This window comes from Canis lupus, chromosome 13 (assembly GCF_003254725.2).
Source record: "Canis lupus dingo isolate Sandy chromosome 13, ASM325472v2, whole genome shotgun sequence".
Taxonomy (NCBI): Eukaryota; Metazoa; Chordata; class Mammalia; order Carnivora; family Canidae; genus Canis; species Canis lupus.
The window spans coordinates 34,085,282-34,101,620 of record NC_064255.1 but is presented as its reverse complement, the minus strand read 5'-3'; the positions used below and the strand labels follow the sequence as shown (position 1 = coordinate 34,101,620).

Below are 16,339 nucleotides of genomic sequence, written 5' to 3'. Positions count from 1 at the left end.
TGGACCCTCCCTTCTTCCCTCACACTGGCTTTCCACCAATACATCCACATGTAGAATTGTGATTTTTTTTTTTTTAAATCTGGCCATGCATCTGCATCAAGTACAACCCTTCAACCTGATGTTGAAGGCTTTTCTCTTTGGCCCTTCCAGGTCTTGAGATCATGGTAAACAAGAAAGACACCAGGCTTTGGAATCTGTGAGCTCTACTTGGAGGCCTGGTCCTGCCTGGACTTGTGGAAGCCTATAGAAGATCTTGAATGGGAAAGCAAGCTAAGGGAGACAGGGGTTTGCTCAGAGTCACAGAGAGGCAGTAGGGGGTAGACGCAGAAGTCAAACATGAGACTCGTAGCTCAAAAATGATCCTTTCTTCTGCAGACAGCAGGCCACAGTGAGACCCTTGTCCTACTTGGGCGCACAGCGTAGGTTGCACACAGCGTGGCTTGGGTTGGATGGGCAAACGCTCATCTGTGGTCTCATCGTTGTCCTTGTATCATTCGTTTCTTCAGGGGCTCCGTGGGCCACCTGGATCACCTGGGCCTCTAGGAATCAAGGTAAGTGTATATCCAAGCACATTGGGATGTCATGGGTTGTCCTGAAAAAAAGGACCGGCCACAGTTTCTTTGTAAAGCTGCTCTGGTCACCTCAGTCCACTTCCTCATTCCTCAGTTAATCACATTCCACTTAACTAAAGACTCTAGGGCTCTGAGCCGTGAGGCTGAAATCATTGTCATACAGTTGGTGCCTAATAAATGCTTGCTGGCAAACGAAGTTGCAGAAGACACTGGCCTATGTCTGGTGGAGCAATAGATCAGCAGTTTTGTACTTTTAGTCTAATTGCGGTAACAAGTGATCCCTAAATTTCAGATGCTTAACACACCAAACCTTTATGTGTCACTCCCAGTAAGCCTACCTACCGGGAGTCATGGTGGGTGGGGAGCTCGGGCCCACACGGCCATTCAGGGACCCACAGCTTCTCGGTGCAGTGACTGTCCCACCATCTAGGACCTGAGCCTGCTACCAGTGTTTGAGGTGCAATGGAAAATGAGGGACACAGCTGGATGTGGTAATTCATTTTCCCCCACCTCGTGACCCCGACAGCAGGGGGAACTGGGTTTGTGGGCTAGCCGTGTGCCCAGGGGGCAAGGGGAAAGTTTTGGTAACTACCAGTAGTCATCTGGTCATCTGTCCCTCAGTTCACTTGCAATCGTAGCTTTGCCCAAGTTGGGCTGTTCTTTTTTTTTTTTTTTTTTAAGATTTTTAAAAAAATTATTCATCAGAGAGAAGGAGAGACAGAGAGAATGCAAGTGAGAGTAGGAGCAGAGGAGGGGCAGAGGGAGAGGGAGAGGCAGACTCAGGGCCTCCATCCCAGGACCCCAGGATCATGACCTGAGCCCAAGGCAGAGACTCACCTGACTGAGCCACCCAGGTGCCCCCAGCAGAGAGCTTTCCTGAGTGACCAGGGACGCTTCCCTGAAGGTATCTTTATGTTGAACCATTCATTCATTGACTCATTTATGCTGCTCCAATGGCCAGTGAGTACATTTATGATCGCATCCATTGCCCACCCACTCTGCTGCTACGAGTCAGATACTGAGGTGGCCCGTGGGACAACATCGACACATGTGACATGTTCCCAGCCTTCCAACAGCTCAAGGGCCAGAGGGGAAAGCAGATAGAGAAGCAAACAGAAGCAGATGAGTGCTGGGGTAGAGGGAAGCTGGAGTCACAAGTGAGCTCAGAGGACACTCCCAGCCCAGCCTGGTTTGATGAAACAAGGCTTCCTGGAAGAGGTGATGTTTGTCCTGATTTTAAAGTGCATGTAGCAGTTGGAAGGGGAAAAGTGAGGAGGGTGTCCTCTGCAGGGGTGCTCACACGGGAGGAGACACTGAGGCAGGACATGGAATGCGTTCAGAAATGAGCACATATCAGGAGCAGTACCACATCCAGTGAAACCTGATTTGGCCAACTCATGTGCTTGACCTTAAGAATGTGGGTGAGCTTGTCAATGACGGGCATTGGAATGTTGTGTGTGTGTGTGTGTGTGTGCCTTAATTTAATATACATATTCAAAATCACATTAAAATGTCATATCATCATATTTTTTACTCGCGTATATTTATTATGAAAATGAATTTTAAGAATTCTTCCTGTGGGCCTTCATGCCATTGCCTGCCACCCCAGAGCCACCTTCTGAGTCAGCCAGCACTTTCTGTGGCACATCCCCATCCCTCCCAGCTGCCTTAGTTAGGATACGGTGATTCTGGAAGCCACAGATGCCGCTATTATGGGAAACTTTATCCCAAACCCCAGGTCCCCATCCACTTAATGGTAGGAGAGAGTTTTTTTTTTTCCTTTTTATCCTAGAGCTGTATCTTTGGGTTCTCAACAACAGAACCACAGAGTATGTTGCTTTTTAACATTGTATGTAAAAGGCTCATTTAGAGTAATATCCAGGATAAGAAGTTTGAGGCCTCACGAAAACTTGCTGCTTCTACATTAAACACTTCTTTGCAGGGTGGCTCAGTAGGTTAAGCGTCTACCCTCAGCTCAGGTCATGATCTCGGGGGTCATGGGATCCTGCCTTGCTCAGGGTCCCCTGCTCCCCCTTCCCCTCCACTCAGGCTCTGTCTCTGGCTTCCTCTCTCTCAAATAAATAAATGAAAACTTAAGAAAAAACGCAAATTTCTTTGCTTCATGGCTTTCTTCCGTTCTGGCACCTAGCCTCTGAAAGCCTCCTAAGTTTGCACCAATTGAGGTCAAGGCCACTCATGTGGGTCCCTGGTGATTTTGTTGTTTATGGTCAAAGTAAAAAGAAATGGGAGTGTTCTCAGAGTGATGTGAGCAAATATATAGCAACTTCCTATCTTCTGAAGAAAAAAAAACTTTAGAAACAACTTTTCCTGAAATTAGGGGCATATAAAATAGTCCCACATGCCTAGAGCAGTGGGCATGTGTGGAGAGGAGCAGGAGGTGGGGATCCAGACTCGGGAAGACCCTGGGGATCCACCTCCAGCCTGGAGCGTGTATCTGAGACCCCCTTCCCCCACCCCGCCGTGACTCGGTGAGCCCCTTGGGTCATTGGCTGTAGTCTCAATTTTCTAGCTTCCAGCCTCTTGGAAGAAAGGAAGGCGAGGGTACCAGAAATGCCTTACGATGCCCTTTCCCTGTGATAACTATTTATGAGTTCAATAAAATCTATCTCCCAGGCAGAGTTTGGGAAAAAAACCAGTGATAGAATACAAATAAAAATATGTGCCTAACTTGTGATGTCATAGATACATGCTTAACAAATATTAGTGGCCCTTATTATGAGATCATTCTGTGGACTCAGCTTTAGGGTTACAGCAAGAAGGTGGGGATCTAGAGTCCTCATCCATCCCTGCAGGCACTTTGGAGCCAGGAGTGCAGAGAGCCTTGACCTGAGGTCTGACTGACCAACTGGTGTCAAGACAGGTGACCTAGGGTTGGTTAGTCATGCTGTCCCTTTAGCCAAATGTTTCCTCTTATTTACAATGTGAGGCGTGGAAACAGATGACCCACTCCAGTGTTGATACCGTATATGTTTGTAAGTTAGAATGTGGCTTAGAAGTAAAGATTTCCATAGTTCATTGACATTGGGAAGGTAAGTGTGAATTCAAGGAGGTCTTCAGCTGAAGAATGGGCTGATCTTGGGCTGGAAGGAAGGAGGGATGGAGAGAGAAACTAGAGAGCCCCTGCTGAGTGACCCCCCCCCCTGCTGTCCAAGGTGCTGAAGGAAATCCCCTGTGGGAAGGAAGGGAGCCACACAAAGGTTTTCATCAGTGCCACCCACTTTCTAATTACTCATAACCACAGGAAGGTTCTTAAAAACATCTTTCCTATTCTTGCATGGCACTTGTTTTTAGCAAAATGAACAGGCTTTGCTCTCATGCAGAGCTAGGATCTGTAGGATCCCAGCTCAGTGACCTACAGGGTAGATGACTGGAAGCAAGTGATTTATTCTGTCGGAGACCCTCTGTCCTTTTCTGTTTAAGTAAGTGAAGCATATTTAACTCCCGGAGGGCTCCTGTGGGAAAAAATGATGTCATTCTCCTTCCACAACCCATACGTACTCACATTTCTTCTCTGGACACTGTTGGACTGGCCCAGAAAGTCCTACAGCCAAAATATTTTCTAGAGTCAGTATCACAGATTCCAGCTCTTGTGCCCCTTTCTTCCTTCATCTTGAACCTTTTTACTTTTGCTGACAGAGCATTAAGGTCTTTTTTTTCTCTTTTCTTGGGGCTATTTGCTAAAAGTCTCAGCTCATTAAGCTGTGAAGTGCTGCTTTGGGAAAATGTTAGCATCACAATGGGCCATAAACACAGGAAAGAAGCCAGGCAACTCCCTAGCAGTCAGAGACTCAGATTCCGGGCGGGGCTGATTGCTCCACCTGGCTCTGTCTTGCTTCCTCCTCTGTAAAAAGTTGACTTCAGGTCAAAGGCAAAATGTAGTACCTGACCAAAATGTGGGCTATGATTCTGGCACTCCAGGAAATGGCAATTAAAAGCTGGGACTGATGCCGAGTCCTAGGTTGGGCACTGTGGACACAAAAGTCTATCAATATTGGGGACACTTGGGTGGCTCAGTCGATTAGGCAGCTGACTCTTGATTTCCCCTCAGGTCATGATCTTGGAGTTGTGAGATTGAGCCCCACAAGGGCTCCGTGCTCAGCCAGAAGTCTGCTTGAGATTCTCTCTCCCACCCCCTCTGCCCCTCTGCCTTGTGTGCATTCACTCATTCTCTCTCTCTCTCTTTCCAATAAATACATCTTTTTTTAAAAAGTATATCAATATTGTACCCAACATAGGGTCTGACTCATTCTAGGATTTGACAAATAGTTGTTCAATTAATGGATAAATGAATGAATGGATACTTTGAGGATGCGTACATAGAAACGAGAGGGTCAGACAGACACAATGGGAGAGTAAGGTGTTAAGATTAATGAAGGTCTACACAAATATGTGGAAGAGGACAGCAGGGAGAACAAGCAGAGGTGCGTCTATGGGAGTGGAACGATTGGTCTTTTTTGATGGCTCGGTGTTTGGAAAGTTAGAACATGGACGGTTGGCGTGGTTTAGCTGGCAGTCGTTAGGGTTTGCTGGCATGTGGGATACAGCCTTGGGAGGAGTGGGGGGAGCCAAGCTAAAACAGAAAGTGATAAGAAGAAAACCTACATTAAATATTTTAAAGAGTAACTGAGATGCAAAAGGATATGGATTCCGCTGGCACTTGTGTGTGTTTGGTTTATTTTTGGTCTTCTAATTCCACCGATCAAGTGGTAATAATATACTTGTAATCCTCAATGTTCAATAGTCTCTTCCCTTTTGAACGGGTCTTCCTAAGATACATGGGAGTTTGGTAGAATGTTCTCTTTCTTTCTCATTGATGAGGGTCCTAAGGCTCCGGAGAGGTTATGGGACTTACCCAGGGTTACAGCACCAGGTGGACATTGTCCTAAAACTGGACAGAGTCCCCTGACTGCCTGTTTGAAATCTTCCCACACGGCGCTCTCACTGGCGCAGTGTGCATGCGACTGGCTTGCAGCAAGGAGCGTGTTCATCCTCCGTTCATTACACATTTTCCCGTATTTGCCTCATTTCTGGACTTCCTGACTTCCCCCTGCATACAAATTAGATTTCCTAGCAGCCCCAAGCATCTTGTACTTCACAGAATGAGCCACCGCACATTTTCCTAAAGAAACACAATGTACCATCTGGGGCTTCAAAGAGAATTTCAGGAGGGGCCTATCTATAGAGGCAGGGGTGAGGCAGACGGGTGCTGTGGCTCTTGGGAAGCATGGCCCTGGTGGTCCTGCAAGGACAAGGGTCAGTGACAGTGTTACTGGAAGGAGGTTTGGGGTTTGGTTGATGTCTTTTGTGAGACCTTCCTAAACCTCAGCCCTCCCACTTCCCCTGAATGAGATTTCTCTTCAGAACTCAGCACAGAGGGTTGGAAATGGACCTCTTTTTGGTCCGGGAGCCCATATCTCTGCTAGAAATAAATAAAAAGCAAGCGTTAATTGCACAACTATATGACTTAGGTACTCATCCAGGTGACAATCATATTTCCAACAAAACTAATCATCTTAGAAACATGAGTTTTCTTTTCTTTTTAGAGATTTTATTTATCCATGAGAGACACAGAGAGAGAGGCAAAGACATAGGCAGAGGAAGAAACAGGCTCCATGCAGGGCTCGATCCCAGGACCCCGAAATCATGACCTGAGCTGAAGGTAGTTGCTCAACCATTGAGCCACCCAGGTGCCCCAAAACATTGCTTTTCTTAAAGATCCAAATGTAAAGGTTTCTGATTGAAATGATGGTTAGAAGGTAAGCTGATTATTAATGGGATTTTTTTTTTCATGCTTAGAAACATAAACCTTAATGAGCAACGTGTTGCCTAGCAATGTCAGGTTCCACCTGAGATCAGATTGCTGTGCATTATCTCACTGGCTCTTCACACCAACCTTCTAATGCTCTTTCCATTTGTCATAGGAGTTAACGCCTCCCGGAGATATTAAATAGCTTGAGCAAGATCAGCCACTGGTTCATGTTAGGCTGGGCTGAGTTTGGCTGACCTAGTACAGGTGCACAGTCTCTCACACAAAACTGATAGGGCCATATGTGTTCTGGGCCGGATTTATTTTGGAATTGGAAAGGTAGCAATTTGTAAACTATCTGTGCAACATTGACTGTGGTGTGTGGGCCAGCACTCCTAATCAGACTTGAATATTGATGCAACAGCGATGTGTAAGCATCCAGACACCCTGGGTACCTGAAGGTTATATATAAGTAGCCCGTGGGCACCTGGGTGGCTCAGTGGTTGAGGTCTGCCTTTGGCTCAGGGCATGACCCCGGGATCCTGGAATGGAGTCCCATATCGGGCTCCCCACAGGGAGCCTGCTTCTCCCTCTGCCTGTGTCTCTGCCTCTCTATGTGTCTCTCATGAATAAATAAATAAAACCTTAAAAATAAATAAATAGCCCATGTCAGATCCAGGCAGGTTTTGCTGCCAATTGGGTTAGGATAAGCCCTTGTTTTTGGAGGCTGAGGATTTTGAAATTGTGGATAAAAGGGTATGATTCAGTCTCAGCTTCCTTCTACAGGAAATAACAGACATTCTTCCCTTTTACTCTTGCCATCAGAGTCCTGAATGACAGATACAGAGGAGGGGCATTAGCCAAAACATCTGCCTGGCACTGAGAGCTGGGCCAGGCTCCCTGTCAGGATGGCGCTCATGCATGCAGCTTTGCTTCAGGAGCACACCACCCGCTGACGTGGAGGCTCCTGTAGTCACCTCCCCTTTGTGAAGAAACTAAATCTCAGGGAACTTGTCACATAATCTTGAGTCAACTGTGACTAGGTATTGAGGACAGGCCTGAAAACCATACTCTCTGAATCGCTGTGTGCGAAGGTAATGGTTATAGCTCAGTTGTCCCTGCTCTCCAGACCCTGGAAAAGTGTCCTGTGCAAGAGGGACTTGGCAAGTTATTGGTAAATTATCATTGATTGGGGAACTGATTTGAAATGCAGGTACATAGTCAAATCTGAGGTGTGGTCAGGACAGGGGCATGATGAGGTCTGGAGAAAACAGTAATATTTGGAACTGTGGTCACAGGGAGGGGTATCATCTTGTTATAACCACATTTGGAGCTATGGTCAAGTTTGGGGCATGGTAAGCTTTGAAAGGTCATGATCACAAGTGGTGGCTGTGCCTGTGGGGGGTGGACTGGGTGGGTGATGGGCTGGTTGTCCGCTGTGGAGGGACATGCGGTGTCCAGGTGGCAGGAAGGGCATTAATGGATAGCACAGCCAGGACAGTTCCCTTTGTATGCTGGTTCTGTCTTGCTCAGAACTCACCTCTTAATCTTATTTTTCCTCTCTCTAGGGGGACCGAGGTGCACCTGGGATCCCTGGCTCTCCTGGCAACCGTGGCGACCCAGGCATCGGAGTAGCTGGCCCTCCTGTGAGTCTTTATTTTTCCAGAATGTCCTCCCCTACCCTCAGGCCACAACAGCCACTGTTGGCTCCCTGGGCCTTTCTTGCAAGGACCCTCCCTTTCCAGCTAACCTAATGATCCACTGGTTCACTGGGGTATAGATGTGTCCCCTGGCTTTCTTTGTGCTAAAACTTGGTGTATTTCCTATGGGAATAAGGCATTTGGGAGACCAAGACGTGTCTGATTGAAAGAGGACAGAACAAAACTCATTAAAATTAGAAAAGAAAAAAAAATGACTTGCTGGCCAAACTTTTGCAAATCTGAGGACTAGCCAGTGAAACTGAATTATCTGGGGAAGGGGTGGGATGTGGGAGAAATTGCATGCTTTTGTGTATTTTAGACAAAATGAGTTCATGATCCTTCTGCCTCCAGTTAGTATACAGATGAGGATATAAGTTAAATCATAAGTTTAATACAGTCCCCACAATGAAATCCCAGAAAATGGTCCTCGCATCGGCAGTGTGATGAATAAGTCTGGACATTGTGAGTCTACAGACTTCCTCAAGGTGGTGACTTTAGAGGTTATAAGAGATTGCAAGGACCAGGGATGCCCGGGCCACCGTCCAAGTTGAAGATAGCTATTATATTCAACCAGAGTCTACCTGAATATCTCTAGAAATAGACGACACTCTTCTTTCAAAGAAAGCACCTCTGGCTTTGAAATTGAGACAGTTATTTCCGTAGAGAACAGACATTTATTGGAAATTTTTTCTCATCAAGAATAGGAATATAGTCTTCTGTGTCTTCCACCCATTGCTTCTGATTCTTCCCTTTGTATCACAAGAGCATACCTCCTGCCCCCTTTTAGTGAATGATAGCCTTCAGAATTCAAGGACTTTTCAATCCTGGTAATGTATCTTCTGGTTTGCTCCCTCCTTTGCTAAGGACACACTGTTCATTGATAATGCACCTTAATTTTTTTTTTTAATTTTTATTTATTTTATGATAGTCACAGAGAGAGAGAGAGAGAGGCAGAGACACAGGCAGAGGGAGAAGCAGGCTCCATGCACCGGGAGCCTGACGTGGGATTCGATCCTGGGTCTCCAGGATCGCGCCCTGGGCCAAAGGCAGGCGCTAAACCACTGCGCCACCCAGGGATCCCGATAATGCACCTTAAAATCGTATTAACTTTTTTTTTCTTTCTTCCTTTCCTTCTTCCTTTCTTTCTTTCTTTCTTTCTTTCTTTCTTTCTTTCTTTCTTTCTTTCTTTCTTCTTTCTTTCTTCTTCTTTCTTCTTTCCTCTTTCTTAAGAGAGACAAAGAACAAGGGCAGGGAGGCAGAGGGAGAGGAAGAGAGAGAATCCTCAGCAGGCTCCATGCCCAGCACCAAGGCCAATGTGAGGCTTGATTCCATGACTCTGAGATCATAACCTGAGCTGAAATCAAGACTCAGATGCTTTACTGTCTGAGCCACCCAGGCACTACTCTGGGGTGTCTTATGTAAAGACATTAATTCTAGTCACCAGGATTCTGCTCTCATTACCTAATTATTTCTGGAAGCCCCCATTTCCAAATACCATTACAAGGGGGATTTGATTTCAATATAAGAATCTAGGGGAGACACAAACATTCAGTCTGTATTCAGTCTGTACAATTAATTAAAAGAAGCTCAAATACTCAGTCCTTTTCATTTTTTTAAATAATAAATTTACTTTTTATTGGTGTTCAATTTGCCAACATACAGAATAACACCCAGTGCTCATCCTGTCAAGTGCCCCCATCAGTGCCCGCCAACCAGTCACTCAGTCCTTTTCAAATGAATGCTATTGCTAAGCCTCACGGTGTCCACACTACCCATGTATTGTCGTTGCTGTTAGCATCATTTACCCTACAAGGGCAACATAACTCTGTCCCTATTCAATGCAACACGAATATAAACCAGAGCAGCACATGACCCCAGTTTCTGCTTGGCTTTGCATTCAGGAAATGCAGACCACAACCAAAAATAATTAAAGGAGCAGCACTCTGCGTTTGTCTCTCAAATAATTTGAAAGGAAACCCAGTTTATTACCCACAATATCACTTGTCAAGGAGAAACCCCCTTTCCTTCCCTCTGGGGTCCTTTCTCATCCCAGCGCTGGTGTCGGGCATCTCACTCTGTCCCTGAAATTCTCTGGGGCACCCCCCATCCTCTCCCCCTGCTCCTGTCTTGCCTTATTTACTCCCCACCAGAAGTAACCACCTGTCTTCTATCACACCCCTAGCAATGGGACACCTGTCTTCCCAAATATCCCCAGAAACCATGGAGCAAGCATATAGAATCCCCCTGGGAATATCTAATTTTAATCTGCTTTTCTTAATAGAAATTCTCAGGTAGAGCAAACCCTCCCTCAACTTCATTACATCAACTTTGTCTTTTGTCTTTGGCTATTTTTTTTTTCAGCTTTTTTGGTAACTGGAAGGAACACCATGGCAAAAGATGCAGTGAAGACATACAGTAGTTCAGACTTTGGTATTTGTGAAATCCTCCTCCTCCTCATGGGGCTAATCTGCTGGAGTGAGGATCCTGCATCTCGCAGGAATTACCCCCTAGTATAGAAAACTTTCTATAAGTGAGCTGCAGGCTGAATGTAGGCCCCTCTGTCACTCAACAGGTCTCTGTGTGTCCCTGTCTGTCCCTAAGGACTCACTGTGTCAAACCCTTAATTGGAGAGCCAGTTGGCAGATGTGGACACTCTCCACACCACCTCCTGCTTCGGGGCTGGCTAACATCAGCCGTGAAATATGTTCATGCCTAAGTGATTCCACCTGAAAAGTAATTGGCTGGCTGCAGCCAAGGGGCCGTAAATCAACTGTTTATTGTCTTTCCTCCACTTCAACTTATTACAAGCTTCCGTAGTGGACCAAACCTTACTGAATTTTCATAAATCTTGTCTGTGGCCCCTTGCCTAGGCTCCTGATGGCCTAGGAATCTGCACAGAGGATGTAGGGGTGCATTGAGAGTCAGAGGAGGTGAAGAAGGTGGGGGTGAGGACTGATGCCCCGGGGGGGTGGGCTCACTGGGGTTACACTACCCCTTTGTGGGAACAGGGCCACGAGTGGTATGTGTATGGCTGGGTGCCAGGTGTCGAAGTATGCACACCACCACCTCCTATAGCCCCGTGAACATTGCCTGACTACTAGGTGAAGCCCAGATTCTGCAGAAGCCTCTTCTGAGAACAGGATCCAAGGGCAAGGGAATGTTCCAGAAATCACCATTTAGGGGATTATTGGGTTGTGCAGAAAGGAAGGGGAGTGAGGGAGGGTGTGTTCATGAGCAGGTTTCCATGGTGGGCGGATGCCCAGGCCTCACTTCCACAGACACCCGGGGGATGCGTGGAGGGCTGTGGAATTGTTCTCTGAGTGGTGGCAAGGGGGGTGGAGTGCTTACGTGCCCACTCCTGTTGGCCAGTGGATGAGGGCTGCTTCCCGGGGGCGGACTCCCAGAAGCTCCCAGCCTGCCTGGCCCTCCGCCCAAGGGTCCTCCTGTGGCTGCGGAAAGCCCAAGACAAGGCCAGGTGGCTGTGAGTCCGGGTGTTTGGAGAGGGGTGCCGACAGCGTCTGCTACATCACTGTTCTCCTGGGAAACCGCCTGAGCTTCACGGGGTAGAGTGACTAGAGCTAGTCTGGTGCCAGGGCCGGGCCGCACATTGCTCCCCACCTCCTCCCAAACCAGTTCCTATTGCCTGTGTCGCTCGCCCTGTGGCGTCAGCAGGATGAGCAGAATTATTCATTTCCATGAAGGATGGAGCAACTTAGGAGTTAGTCCTTGCATCCTTCCTCTCATGGCATTATGCTCCAAGGCCTTTGGCATCCAGGAGCTGTGCCGACCCCCTGGAAGGGAGCCCTGCTCTCCCTGCCAGCCCCTGTGCCTTCACTGGCCAGGGGCATGGATGGGGAAGCAGCTGTCGGGAGTTCTGGCCTCTTGCTTCAAGACATAAAAAAAAAAAAAAAAAAAAAAATCCCTTTAATCTCCAGGTTGTTTCTGATCTTCCTTTAGCAAGGTTTTAAACGCTTAAAAATGATCCAGCTTAGGCCTGAGGGCAGATCAAAGGAGCCACTGAGCCTGCCCGAAGCCAGGAGCTGGAGGCCAGCAAGGGCCGCATTTCCCCCAACGGCTGTGCTCCCAGAGACTCGGGCCTTCTGGTCCTGTCACTCTCTTTGGGGGTCAAGAGCCAGTCATTTCTGCAGCATCAGCAGGGCTGTTGGGAGGCTACAACAGGATAATATTGCCAGTGATGCCTGGTACCGTGCCTTTGACCTTTCGATGTCGTCAAAATCCTCCCCCTGACCTTTCCTTCCCCTGTCTTGACGTCTCTCTCTGAGGGCCAGCAGGGCAGCCTCACCAGGCAGGTCCTTCTCTCCTTTTCCTGTCAAAAGAGTCAAAAAGGTGACACCACTTGCCTGAAGTGACCCTTGGCCTGTGGCAGAGCTCGGGCTGGGCCCCCTGCACTCACGCACGGCGGGCAGGGCAGCGATAGCGACCGGTTCGTGCTCCCCAGCCGCTCCCAGGACAGCGTCCTCTCCCCGCATCTTGGCCCCTGAGCTATGACTCACCCGTCTAGCATTTGTTCTCTGGTTCTTTCTTTACTAAAATATTGCCGACACACGATAGCACATTGGCTTCAGGCTAGAGATTTCAGTAGCCGTTAGTTTCTGTTCCTTGGTTTTGGTTCGATCCCTTTGGTCAGAAGAACCAGGGAGAGGCTCAGGTCAGGCCATCCCAAGAAGTAGGCTGGCCAGGTTCCCTTGAAAGCACTGGGTGTGGCCGTGTGGCCACTTACCTGGCCCTGCTTGGGGACACCGGGCACTTCCCGGTAGCTGCTGCTAAGCTGATGCTCAGGGGATGTGCAGGGCTTCGCTCACTGCCTCACACTCTCGTCCTGTTCTGCGTGCAGAGTGAGGCCCCATGGGCAGCAGGTGGAAGAGGTGGGGAGGGTATGAATAGCACGTCACCCCTCAGACCCCAGGGCTCTGTGCATGGCCAGGAGCTGAGTATTCCACTCTTGCTATTTAGATTAAAGTCTTGGAAAAAAATAAAATAAAATAAAGTCTTGGAGTTTTTTTTCATTGATGACAGTTAAGTTTTAAAATAAATTTCCACTGTTGCTTCTGATTGGGAGCCCTCCTTTTAATCTCTGTTGCTAATTTTAATTCCTGTGGCCTACTGAGCACTTACAATGGGCCAGGCTCTGGTTCTGGCCTCGCTCGGCCTCCCTGTTAACCTCCCTCCTAGATTTCCAACCTGGTCTCTGTACCTGGCTTTCTCCAATATCTTCTCCACGCCAGAGCCCGGATTTGAGCTCATCAGTATCTTGGAGACTTCTCCTGAGGGGCACTGCAGGGCCTTCTCACCCTGACAGACCCTAGCTGTCCTTGGAAGCTCTGGCTGCAGACGCCTGGCATTCTCCATGTTAGAGAAAGGAACCTGTTCTTCTTCCACAAAGTCTGACTTCTCCTCTACCAGAATCGTCCTTGTCCCTCCTCTGCCTGTAAACCCATCAGCTTCTTTCTGCAACTTCTCTCACCCAGCACCATCTGGGTAAAGCCTCCCCAAAGTCAGGTGGGTGCAGCAGCTCTGGTGACCCTCAACCCAGACCCATTGAGGCCCCATTATTAAAGGGGTGGTTTTCTTTCCTGGAACTGGCTCCATGCCCACCTGCATCCTCCCCCAAGCCCAGCACAGAGCCTGGCACGTATTAACATTCAGATAAAAGATCGTGGAGCAGAAAATGCCCCTTAGTGTTGCGTATGTCAGTGGGGAGAAGGAATGAGAGATGACCAACCCTCAAAGGAGGGAAACAGTACCGTTAGCATAGCAGCATAGCAGAGAAAGAGGGGAGTACCTAGCATATCTGGAACCTCCTGGGCTTTCAGTTTTGTGAATTTCCATTTTCTGCAGTTATCAGCAAAGGACAGAAGTGCAGGGGTGCATGGGTGTGTGTGTGCATGTGTGCCTATATGTGTGTATGTATATAGCATGTGCACACATACACACAGACTCCATATATACTTATATTTATCAAGGAAAATTTCATATATACCAAAAGAATATTTTGGAAGAATAGCCAAATGAACCCCATGCAGCCACACTTCACTCTGACAACCAGGATCCCTATCCAAGGCCTCCGCTTCCCCTTCACCCTCCACCGTTCTCCATTATTTTGAAGCAAATCCCCAACATATGTCCTTGTATCTGTAAATAATTCCAGTGTGTTTCTAAAAGGTAAAGACTTTTAAATGTGACCAGGATTTCATTATTATACTCCCCAAAGCAATTCCAAATAAATCATCAAATATCCAGTCAGTGGTAGGATTTCTATTTATTCCATAAATGTCATGCCTATGCAGTTCTCCTATTTGAATCATGACCCAAATATAGATAGCAATTGGCTGATTTCTTTTTTTTTTTTTTTTAGAGTAAGAGAGTGGGGAGAGGTAGAGGGGGAGAAAGAGAGAGAGAATCATAAACAGATTCCACACCCAGCACAAAACCTAAAACAGGGCTCAATCCCACAAACCCTGAGATCACAACCTGAGCCAAAATCAAGAGTTAGACGTTTAACCCCCTAAGCCACTCAGGTGTCCTGTTGATCTCTTTAAAACTGTTCTCTATTAAAAAAAACAAAACAAAACAAAAAACTGTTCTCTATAAATATATAGGTTTTCCCCTCCATTATGTTTTTCTTTCCTTTTTCAGTTTATTTATTGATGATTTTTTTTTTTTTTTTTTGGCCTCCTAGAGCTTCCCCGAGTCTGGAATTTGCTAATTTAGTAATTTAACACATTGCTCTGTCCCTGTGTCTCCTATACATCCGTAATTGGGCCTAAAGCCTTGATCAGATTCAGGCTTGATGTGTTTGGCAAGACTTCATAGGGAGTGTGTTCCTCCATTAGGAGGCACATGGTGTCTGGTGGTCTCTCTTGTTGTGATGTTCACACTCTTTGATGTGCAGTGCTTAGATCAATTAGCACATCAAGGGTTGCAAACTGATGCCTTTCTTGTTCTACCAATTCTTTTTTATGTATCTGCTGAAATACTTCTAGATGGAGAGGTCCCTCAATTACAATCGACCTACCCAGTGGTACAATTCATATGGAAGGCAGGATATGAGGGAATGTTCCAGTCTTTCCCTTCAATTACTTTCAAATAAAGACTCAATTCCCTTGCATCTGACAAAAATGATTAATTAGGTGTTTTGTTTTTCATCAATAATTTTGAACTCATGGATTCAAACACATTTGATGTGTTTTAATATAGTCCAGTTATCCATCCCTTTGACGTGAAGGCTGTCTTAGCTGATGCCAGTAGGAGCTCATCTCAGTGACCCTGAGTACCTTTGACACAAGCCCAGCAGACTTTGATAGTGTTCTTGTTCTTTGGAATGACCAGGTGCCCTCGGTTTGTATACATTTCTTGTCCGGATCTGGAATCAGTCATCTCTCCAAGGAGTTGTGTTTCCTTCTGGTGGAAAATGGTATCAAAGGCCAAGATCTGTGTATTGGGATAAAGTGGCTCTTGAGCAAACATGTCAGCGAGCATAATCATGGGAAAGAGGGTTGTGGTTGTTGGAAACTTGTTTAGGCTTCAGCTTAGGAATGCCATTTATTGGCTCTCTCCTCCTCAACACATTGATATTTTGTTTTGTTTTGTTTTTTTCTTAATTTATTTGAGAAAGAGCACAAGAAAGATCAGAGGACACAAGTGGGGAGCAAGGTAGAAGAAGAGATAGAGAGAGAGGGAGAAGTAGACTCCCCACTGAGCAGGGAGCCGCATGCAGGGCCCAATCCCAGGACCCTGAGCCAAAGGCAGACACTTAACCAGCTGAGCCACCAGGCGCCCCAACACTCTGATATTTCTTAAGAGTATACTGACAAAATAGTTGTAGGGATGGGCCAGGCCCTGAGTGGCCTGGTTCTTTCCTTAGAGCATCTTTTTTGACTTCTGATCACTCAAGGCACAGTGGCCGTCTAGCACTGTATTCCACTTGAGGATAACTGAAGCTCACAGAGACGAAGTGACTCGCTCAAGGTCCCACAGCTGATAATTGATAAAGCTAAGGTTTAAAATGGATGCCTTTTTGACAACAGAATCCACCTTTCATATGTGGATTTTATATTAAATGACATAAGAGAGGAATTTGGAGCTCGAGCAAAGGAACATGTTAAGTGCTTCAGGTAGATCATGGAGTTTCATCTGGAACCAAAGGTGGCTCCAAGGTGACCTGGCACCGTTCTCCTTGGCAGTAACCAATTGTCCCTCAGTCCTCTGCTTGGAGAATGGGTTCAGTCTCAATAGGCAGATGCTTTGAAAAGAGCAAACCTCAGATGTGTGTGCATTGG

General features: G+C 46.9%; 1 protein-coding gene and 1 long non-coding RNA gene across 7 annotated transcripts in view; one reads left to right on the top strand and one right to left on the bottom strand.

The window, feature by feature from the left end:
* Positions 1–16,339, top strand: part of COL22A1 (collagen type XXII alpha 1 chain) — a 260,912-nt gene that overhangs the window by 171,501 nt on the left and 73,072 nt on the right. For all 6 annotated transcript variants that reach the window (XM_035702839.2, XM_035702792.2, XM_035702817.2 and 3 more), the window contains 2 exons: positions 507–551; positions 7,908–7,985. In XM_035702839.2, coding sequence (XP_035558732.2) covers positions 507–551; positions 7,908–7,985 — 123 coding nt within the window. The remainder of the gene's footprint in view (positions 1–506; positions 552–7,907; positions 7,986–16,339) is intronic.
* LOC112662068 (uncharacterized) lies at positions 351–4,379 on the bottom strand. The gene is made up of 2 exons (XR_003138200.3): positions 4,096–4,379; positions 351–592 (listed from the first exon to the last, which is right to left on the bottom strand). It is a non-coding gene; the product is annotated as an uncharacterized LOC112662068 (long non-coding RNA).